Below are 8663 nucleotides of genomic sequence, written 5' to 3'. Positions count from 1 at the left end.
CCTAACCCTAACCCTAACCCTAACCCTAACCCTAACCCTAACCCTAAAATAGAGGGTATTAGTAGTATTTATATTAAGCCTTAGGCTCTTACAAGACAGGAGAACTCGAGGAGGGGTGTTGTATTATAGACTAGGCGGTAGGAGGTAGCCCGTAGTATATGTAGGTAGGGTGTAAGATATACCACTAGCTAATCACTTACATAACCATTAGGAGAGGCTTAATAGGATCTCTTTAAGATCTACAAGAGCCAATACCAGAATCGAAAGAAAGGCTAAGAGCCAATAGGCTTAACGGGATCCCGTTGAGATCTATAAGATCTAGGTACGAAGGAATAAAGAAGTTATGGAGTATATAGATAGCTAGCTAGTTACTTGTTAAAGGAATCTGGGACTTCCTTAGTAAGCAATATAACTTATTTGCTATTAGTTACTACAAATATTAAGACCAGATTATCACTTTATTGTAAACCCTTTGGCTTCTTGGCTTCACTGAATCACAACCCCAGTTATATTACCTTTAGTAAACCCTTGTAGAGTGTGGTTGAGACGATTCGTCATACCAGATCACTATCTTGTTGTGAACCTTTTGGCTTCACCGAATCACAACACCAGTTACCTTATCTTCAGTGAACCCTTGCAGAGTGTGGTTGAGACGATTCGTCACAAAGGGTTTACTAAAGGTATAATATAAGGGTTAGGATCTAGTAAAGTTAAAAGGTAGCTCTTATAGATCTCAAGGAGATCCCGTCGAGCCTCTCCTGATTGGTTGCGTAAGTGATTGGTTGGTAGTGCGTCCCGCGCCCCACCTGCATGTGCCACGGGCTGCCTTCTGCGGCCCAGTCCGTGACACGAGCGCGTCATGCAAATCTTGCTCCGAATAAGGCATCTTAAACGGTTGAACGGTTTGGTAGGATTTGGTGCATTTTTACGAAGGTTTGGGTGGTATGGGCGCCTTTTTATACAGGTTGAGATAGAACCTTAGGTAGGTAAAAAAGTTGATTACTTCCAGGGGGGTGCCGTGCGGCGGGGACCCGACTTACCTTAGTTAACCTCCTGGGAGTCTTGGAATGGAAGATAGAGGCTAAGGTATTTGTCATAGGAGTGGGTGTAACAGATTACCACAAGACGAGCATAACTCAGCGTTCTACCGAGGCCTCGGCTCTCCAATGCCTCGGTTCATTTTAGCTTGCGGGGTTGGCTGGGGAAAGCCGAACCCAAATGTAATAAAATTAATAAATGCCCACTCCAGTGTTCATGATCAAAGACAACGCACACTCCAGACAGAATAAGCGGCCATTCCTGGTTACATTTGTTTAAATATGACAGGGAACTCCTCAGGGAGAACGACAGGTACACTCTCTGTATGGGAGCGGATATCCCTCGTCGGCTTGATCCCCTGGTTCAGTACGCCCCCCTCCCCTTACAACCCATGTACGATGTCATCCCCATATTAACCCATTCATCTTCCAACGTCTAGCTGCCCGGTGGCTTTTCGGCTTTGTTTTTCACGGCAACCCTGAGCTGCACTGGCGCCAACGTCTTGCAGTGTCCCTGCTGAGAGCCCAGCGTGCCACTTTCGCTCCAAGTCAGCTGCGCTGGCTGTCCCGCCGTACATCGACACGCGATGCAATCGTTGGGTATAGTAAGGAGCATGGCCTTGCTCACAGAATTATCACCCTCAAAACTGTAGCAACTACCGATGTTGTCGAGCTCGACATCCCGCCCCCAAGCCTCCATTTCTTGGCACACTTTAGCCCCACCGAGAGGGACGGCGACAGCGGACTGACTCTACTCTATTTCCACGGCGGCGGCTTTGTCAACCCGCTCCGCAAGGCCGCGCACATGCCCTTTATTCATCGGTGTGCTACGGCCGGCGACGCCACACGGGTCGTAATTGTCGAATACGGCCTCGCACCCGAGCATCCGTATCCAGCACAGATGGTGCAATGCATCGCCGCGTTGCGGTATCTCGTCGACGAGATGGACCTTGACCCAGGAAAGATTGTGCTTGGTGGCGACAGCGCAGGTGGGCAGCTTGTCGGGGCTGTGTTGGTTCATTTGGCACGCCCCTCGCCGTATGCCCCTCCCCTAACACTTCGCGGTAAACTGAAGGCAGCGCTGCTTGTCAGTCCTTGGGCAGTTTTACCATCTTCGTGTGATGGGAGCTACAGGACAAATGCTCGTCTGGACTATCTCAATCAAACTATAGTGGACCAGTTCCAGGCGTCTTGGAAAGGAAACGAAAATGAGATATGGGCAAATCTTTACGGAGTCGAGGAAGCGAGGGCGGTTTGGAGAAAGATTGTGCCTAATGAAGATCAAGGGATTGTGGGAAAGATCTTAGTTACTGCGGGGACGGCGGAGGTCTTTCTCGACGGCTGCCGGGCCGTTGCCAAGGACGGAATGGGTGCTGAGACGGTTGTGATTCACCGTGATATCGACTGCGATGCCCCGAGAGGCAAGACGCTGGTGCTCGCGGAATGCCAAGGCGAAGTACATGTCCAGTCCGCTGTAGACTGCGCTGTCGCATTTGATGGAGGACTAACAATGCGTGCTATAACCTCATGGTTGGCCACCATTTAATCAGAAAAGTTTGATAACAGGCTTAAACTTAAGCATGTTGAAGCGTTAAAAAAGTAATTAATTGAGTCTTCCATGTTCGACTAGTTCAATGATCTCCTAGTTTATTGTTGTGCAGCTGAGATTAAAGCCCGATTTTCAACCCAGCTACACCGTAATCGGGATCAACCGCAAGTTCAGCGGCCGTTTCATCCACAAGTTGAAGCTCCTGCAGTCGAGGAACTCTTTTGCTTCGTCATCGCCAAAGGCCAAATTGTAATTCCAAATCAGCCTGGTGAGAATCAAGCGCATTTCTACATATGCAAGGCTAGTCTCCATTAGCACACTGGTCGAGGAAAACCATACCCATGCACTTACTTCTTTCCAATACAGTTCCGCGGTCCAACCGAGAACGGCTGCAGCGCACTTTGCCGGCTCTTGTCGAAATGCTGCTTCGAGTCGTCGAGCCAACGCTCCGGGATGAAATCCTGGGCAAAAGCGAAGTTGCGGGAGCTATAAGACATTGCCCACGGAAAGATGTCGAAAGCAGTCTGCATGGTGTGAGCGAGCGTGTATCTTCCTGTAGACAATGGGTGTAGTACTTACGCCACCCGGAACGTGATATCCGCAGATAGCATCATCCACCTGGCTCTTCCTCGGGAGCTGATTCGGCACCGGGGGAAACATCCGCATCGATTCGTCCAGCACAGCTAGCAAATAGTTGAGCTTATTGACGGAGAAGAAATCGATCTCGGCCTCCGACGTAAAGCTCGACCGGACCTCCTGTGCCAACTTCCGCTGCACCTCCGGGTGCTTCGCTAAGAAGTACGCCGCACCGGCCAGTGCCGTCGCCGTGGTTTCACTCCCGGCAATGACCAACATCCGTGCGTTGGAACACATCTCTTCCATCGTAAGCGTCCGCCCGTCACTCGCTTTGGCCGTGGTCATGGCTTCCACAAAGTCCGGCCGCTCTGTGTCCAGGGCCAGCCGCCGCGCGATCCTTTGCCGGGAATACTCAGCCTGCATGTCCGTGTGTCGCCCAATGTAACCGCGCGGGGCAAGCTTTTTGACCAACCCCAATAGTCCCGGCCAATACCACTGCAGCGAAGTCATCACGCCGAACTGTTTGACGCCGAGGAGGATGGCTTCGACCCATGGGTGATACTGAGACTCCTCAAGACAACCGAACGGTTCGCCAAACGCCAGGTCGCCGATGACATCAAATGTCGTGTAGTTGAACCACGCGGCCAGGTTGACCACGGCTTCCTTTCGTCCTGTCGCGTCCCCTTTTGTCTCCTTCGCCCCGGTCGAATCTACGGTGGTCTTCTCCTGCAAACGCTGCATCAACAAGTCCACGTACCGCGTAATCAACGGCTGCTGGTCCTGCATAGTCTTGGCCGAAAACCCGTGCGCCAGGGCGCGGCGATATCGCGTATGGTCATTGCGCGACGCACCCAGAATGTTCTTGGTCGAGATGAAATAAAACGATGGTTCCTTCCCGTGCTCACCCTGTCCGCTCTTGCGATGGCCGCGCACGGCGTGATACGCATCAGGATGCGTGAAGGAGAGCCGGTTGGGCGCCACGCGGACGACATCGCCGTGCTGTTCGTGTAGCGCGTGCACGACCTTTGGGAGGTGTCCCGATAGCCAGGCGAGGGTGTAAGGGATCTGTGTTGCGGCCCAGAGTTTCGGGCCCGGGACAACGCGCAGCGGGTGCAGAGTGAGGTTGTAGGTGGCGTACAGGATGATGGGAAGTGTTGCCTGCAGGTCAGCAGCCAAGGTTGCAATCAGCAAGGGTCCCTGATTAGGATTGCGGGCTGACCCGCTAGACCGTTGTGGACAGGAGACCACGTACCAAGATCACGACGGTCAATGGCCAGGCGAGATATGCCGGAAGCTGGAGGAGCGAGGGGATGTGTGGTATGAGAATTGCCATGTTGTTCGAGTTATGCCCGTAGTGGCGAGCAAGTTACAAGAAAGCTGAGTGCGAAAACAAGCGGGAGCTGGCTGGTGCGTGACAAATCAGGAAGAATAACTACCACGCTCGTGTCGTCCTACAACCCCGCCAGGAGTATATAGGGCGCGATTCGGCCCTACGGTTAGGGCCGAAGTCCGATCCGTGGCGGCTCGGATGGAACTCTCCTGCGATCACCCGGTTCGCGTCTCGTCCGGGGCAACGCTTGCCTCTTTCAGGGGGCACCGGGCAGGGTAGCTCGGGAAGCTGGTGTGCGTGGAGTGGTATCAGAGCCAGAGGAGCAAGCTTAGCGTGCCATTCATCTCCTATGCATGGCATACGGGCGTTGTTAGCGTCTGAGTCTGGTGCTTACAGGTCAACGTTGCGGAGGAATAATTGCCTGGGTAGAAATGGGGTGTGAAATGTTGAAGGTCCGTTTGCGATAATTTTTATGATGACGACTCTTCTTCCCACTACAATCACATCGGACGCCAACATCTCTCCTTTCTCCACAACTTACAACTGTTTGACCGACGCGAGACATTCGGGTTATTCACGTCGGCCTACTGCGTTTTGGCCGACGAAACAAGCGGCATTTTGTGGATTTGTGGTCGGTTTATTCGAGTCGCGGAAACAAGTAATTTCAGAAAAGAAAAACGCTCGGTCTTTCCCCAGATCGCCATAGCAATGTGGAGCTGCGGGTCCGGCAGAGTGTCAAACTATTCCCAGGCGGGATTAGTGGAGACGCCTCGCTCCGAACAGTGGAGGGTTCTCTTGGTTGTCCATTGTTGTCATGATCAACTACCGGTGAGCATAATGCATCATGACGCTAAATCCAACAAACAAATGCAAATCTTCCAACTCTTTCGGGGGCCGAAGCGACGGGGGAAGCGACCGTTGGTCATACGTCGTATCGGCGGGGGCCTGACGACGTAACATTTGGGGCGGTGACTCTACTGCAACGCATCGCAGATGATGGGTCCCGATGCCATCATTCCCTCATAGACACATCCCACTTCCTTCACAATCGGCAGTCTCGCTATGGCCAAAAAAGCGGCAAACCAAGGCTCAGATAGGTAACTTCGTACTTTGCTACAAAAGTGAAAAAGACCAAAAAGAATAAACCAAAAAAGTGAATGAAGACAAAAAAGAATGAATCCGGAAAGTGAAAAAAAGACAAAAAAGAGTATTAAATCAATCAAAATTTACCGAGATTTGATCGAATGTTAATGGATTGGACTTGAGTAACCTGTTTGAGTGTGCCGCTTTTTTTGGCCACAGCGAGGCCGTTCCCACCATACTCAAACTCACGAAGCTTGAGGCTGTAGCACATCAACCGACTAAGGACTTGAACAAGGATTGGTCTGTCATTCCTAAACTTTCGGCGCCATCCACGACAGAAATGGAGAAAACAGATGGTATTTGCCTTCAAACCTTGGGAACCTCCTCGTGTATCACTTCTGGACCGTCCTTCTCAGATCCAACCCCCGCACTCACATCTTCCCCATACCGACCAACACAGACATACTTGCGGAATTTCCGGGCTGGAAGCTTTGCCTCGAACTGAGAATACGTTAGCTCATTAGCTATAAGAAATATCGAACCATCCTGGGTAGTACAGACCATCTCGTCAATCTCCTCCAAGGTGCGGTCCTTGACCTCGGGGAGAAACAGGTACACCCACAGACTAATTACCTGCCGTCAGCATCACGCTACCCGTATCGCAGGGTCAAATTACTTACGCCGAAACCCAACACGACGGTGCCCATATAAACCCATACTTAGGGCCCCAGTTGAGAGCGTTGGGGTTGATAAAGTACGGCGCCGTAAATGTCGTAAGCCAGGCCACGAAAAAGCCGACCGCTGTAGCAAGACCGAACGTATAACTCCTCAGTCGCTGGGAAGGCAGCTCGCCACCGGAGATCCACGCGTACGTGGATACCAGGCCCTGGGTTTGTCAGAACGGAAGCGTGGGGAGAATATAAGCTTTAACAGGGAAAACTGACGTTGTATGCGAAAATGTACAGAATAGCCAATGCAACAACGGCCTGGCCGGTGGATTGAGCGCCAGGGTTGACTTGGTACACAACGGCCATGAGTAGCTGGGTGAGGCCACAAAGCGTGAGGCCGGTGACCAAAAACACGCGACGACGACCGTAACGGGTGATAATGGCGCTGTTGATTAAGATGGCTATGACGCCGACCGATATCAAAATGCACGAGTTCTCAAAGGCATCGCCGATGCCTGCCATCTGGAAGAAGTATGTGCCAAATGCTGCAAATGCGTGATGTCAGCAACCATCACGCGGCGAGGGGAATAGCCTGCTACCTTACCAATGATGAACATGGCCCCAGACGACCCTTGCACCGCCACTGTACAAACGGCCAAGATGGTTCTCCTCCGATCGATCGGATTCCGGAACATATCCCACACGGCGATGCTCCTCTCCCTCACAATCTCCAACTCCAGCGCCGTTACAATGTCGTGCATCTCCGCATCAATTTCTCCTTCTGTACCTGGACGAAACCACCGTAGCGCCCTGCGCGCCGCGTCTTGACGACCGTGCTGAGCCAGCCAACGAGGGGACTCGGGCACGAAGAGTAGACCGACGGAGATAATAACGGGGAGGATGTAAATGAGACCAAGAGGGATCAAGTACGCGTTCCGGCCGACTATCTTGGCAGTAAAGTTGTCGACGACGGTGCCAACCAGGGTGGAGACAGAGGTGAAGACCTGGAAGGACGAGATGAGGAAGCCGCGGTACCGGGCCGGCGAGCATTCCTGAATGGTCAGCTACCAAGATGTCCGCCCAAGTTTAACGTTCGTCTCACCTGGATATACAACTGCCCAAATGTCATGAACACTCCATTGGCAAGACCCAGAATCAGACGGCCCGCATACAGCCCTCCAATATTCGTCGTAGCCATCATGATCACGTTCGCAACGATGCACATGGCGCTGGCCGCCCAGACTGTCATCCTCCTAGAAATGACAGTGGCGATGGGTCCAGCCAGTGACGAACTCACAAATGCCCCCAGCGTCATGAGCGATGAGATGAGCTGCTGGCGCTCCGTCGATATGTTCCACCCACCGGGGACGTTGGGGTCTTGGTACCCAAATACCTGTCGGCCCAGTTAACGCTTAACGCAAACGCTACCTCATGGCCAAATACTGGGCAAGGAGCATACCTGAAGGAACCCAACCATGGCTTGCATGCCCCCGATCAGCCCAAAATCGAGTCCATACTGGAAGGGGCAGAGCGACAGCAGGAGGCAGGCCGCCATGCATTTCCAGTGGTCTCTGATGGTATACCTCTCCGCCAACTCGTCTTTCGACCTCGCTGTGCCCGGTATCGCCATTTTGGAAAGGGTACTGGATCTCCACAAATAACAGCCGGGGCGAAATACCCAAAATCGACAACAGACCCACTGGGTGAATGAGTCCTGGCAGGTCGCTTTCCACGACCCGGGACAACACGACGAGGATAAAAAAAAAATCAAGAAAGCTGTGGCGTTGGATAACGATCCATGAAAGGCGAGGTAGGCCGCCCCGACGGCTGTAGTCAGCCCCCAACTTGCCCAGCTTCGCATCATTGATTAGATTGCAAATGCGGATGCATGGAGAATCCCGTTGGACGCGTGTGCCGTCTCATGTCGTATGAATTCTCAATGTGACTGCCGCACCGTGTGTGTGGTGTGTGGCGTCAATTCCCGCGTTTGGGGGCCAGACCGGCCGGTCCTCACTAATTACTCCCCTTATGTTTTTACAAATGACCAAAGATCCAAAACAAAGCTACGATCGGCCCTACCGAGTCATCGATCAACCACTACCCTGGGCACGGCCATAATCCGAGGATCCCGGGGCTGCGTCACTGGCCTGTGCGAAATTGTCGTCTCGGGGATGATGGGCTGAACTGAGATCTTGACCAGGGCAACGGGCAGCCCGGCGCAGGGGAATCAGACGTCAATCCAAACGGGGAAAAGAGCATTGTTCCATGCATTCTCGGCAGCAGACAGTGCGGGCGTGGCGGTCGATCCGACTTGTGATTGGTCGGACAAGTACAGGGGGTGAAGGGACTTGGTTGCGCCTCAGATTGGAAGATGTTGAGCAAGCAGGATTGACGGTGTTGTGGGCGCGGGGGGGGGGGGG

General features: G+C 52.7%; 3 protein-coding genes across 3 annotated transcripts; 1 reads left to right on the top strand and 2 right to left on the bottom strand.

The window, feature by feature from the left end:
* Positions 1 to 1319: 1319 nt before the first annotated feature.
* Positions 1320 to 2583, top strand: C8A04DRAFT_40763 (Alpha/Beta hydrolase protein; the record flags this gene model as incomplete). The annotated part of the gene is made up of 2 exons (XM_062785057.1): positions 1320 to 1404; positions 1478 to 2583. The coding sequence occupies 2 exons, from the start codon at positions 1320 to 1322 to the stop codon at positions 2581 to 2583; spliced, it is 1191 nt and encodes a 396-aa protein (XP_062632781.1).
* Positions 2584 to 2727: 144 nt separating this feature from the next.
* C8A04DRAFT_33127 (cytochrome P450) lies at positions 2728 to 4495 on the bottom strand (the record flags this gene model as incomplete). Its single annotated transcript, XM_062782338.1, has 4 exons — positions 2728 to 2887; positions 2938 to 3110; positions 3166 to 4320; positions 4415 to 4495. 4 exons carry the CDS (start codon positions 4493 to 4495, stop codon positions 2728 to 2730), a joined length of 1569 nt encoding a protein of 522 aa, XP_062632780.1.
* A 1446-nt stretch (positions 4496 to 5941) lies between these two features.
* On the bottom strand, positions 5942 to 7873 carry C8A04DRAFT_15904 (uncharacterized protein; the record flags this gene model as incomplete). The annotated part of the gene is made up of 7 exons (XM_062778655.1): positions 5942 to 6076; positions 6137 to 6200; positions 6256 to 6461; positions 6520 to 6788; positions 6848 to 7295; positions 7346 to 7636; positions 7703 to 7873. 7 exons carry the CDS (start codon positions 7871 to 7873, stop codon positions 5942 to 5944), a joined length of 1584 nt encoding a protein of 527 aa, XP_062632779.1.
* Between the last annotated feature and the right edge of the window lie 790 nt (positions 7874 to 8663).

Source organism: Dichotomopilus funicola (genome assembly GCF_033296635.1).
Source record: "Dichotomopilus funicola strain CBS 141.50 unplaced genomic scaffold C8A04scaffold_112, whole genome shotgun sequence".
NCBI lineage: Eukaryota > Fungi > Ascomycota > Sordariomycetes > Sordariales > Chaetomiaceae > Dichotomopilus > Dichotomopilus funicola.
The sequence above is the reverse complement of the archived record's forward strand: the minus strand, read 5'-3'. Positions and strand labels throughout refer to the sequence as shown.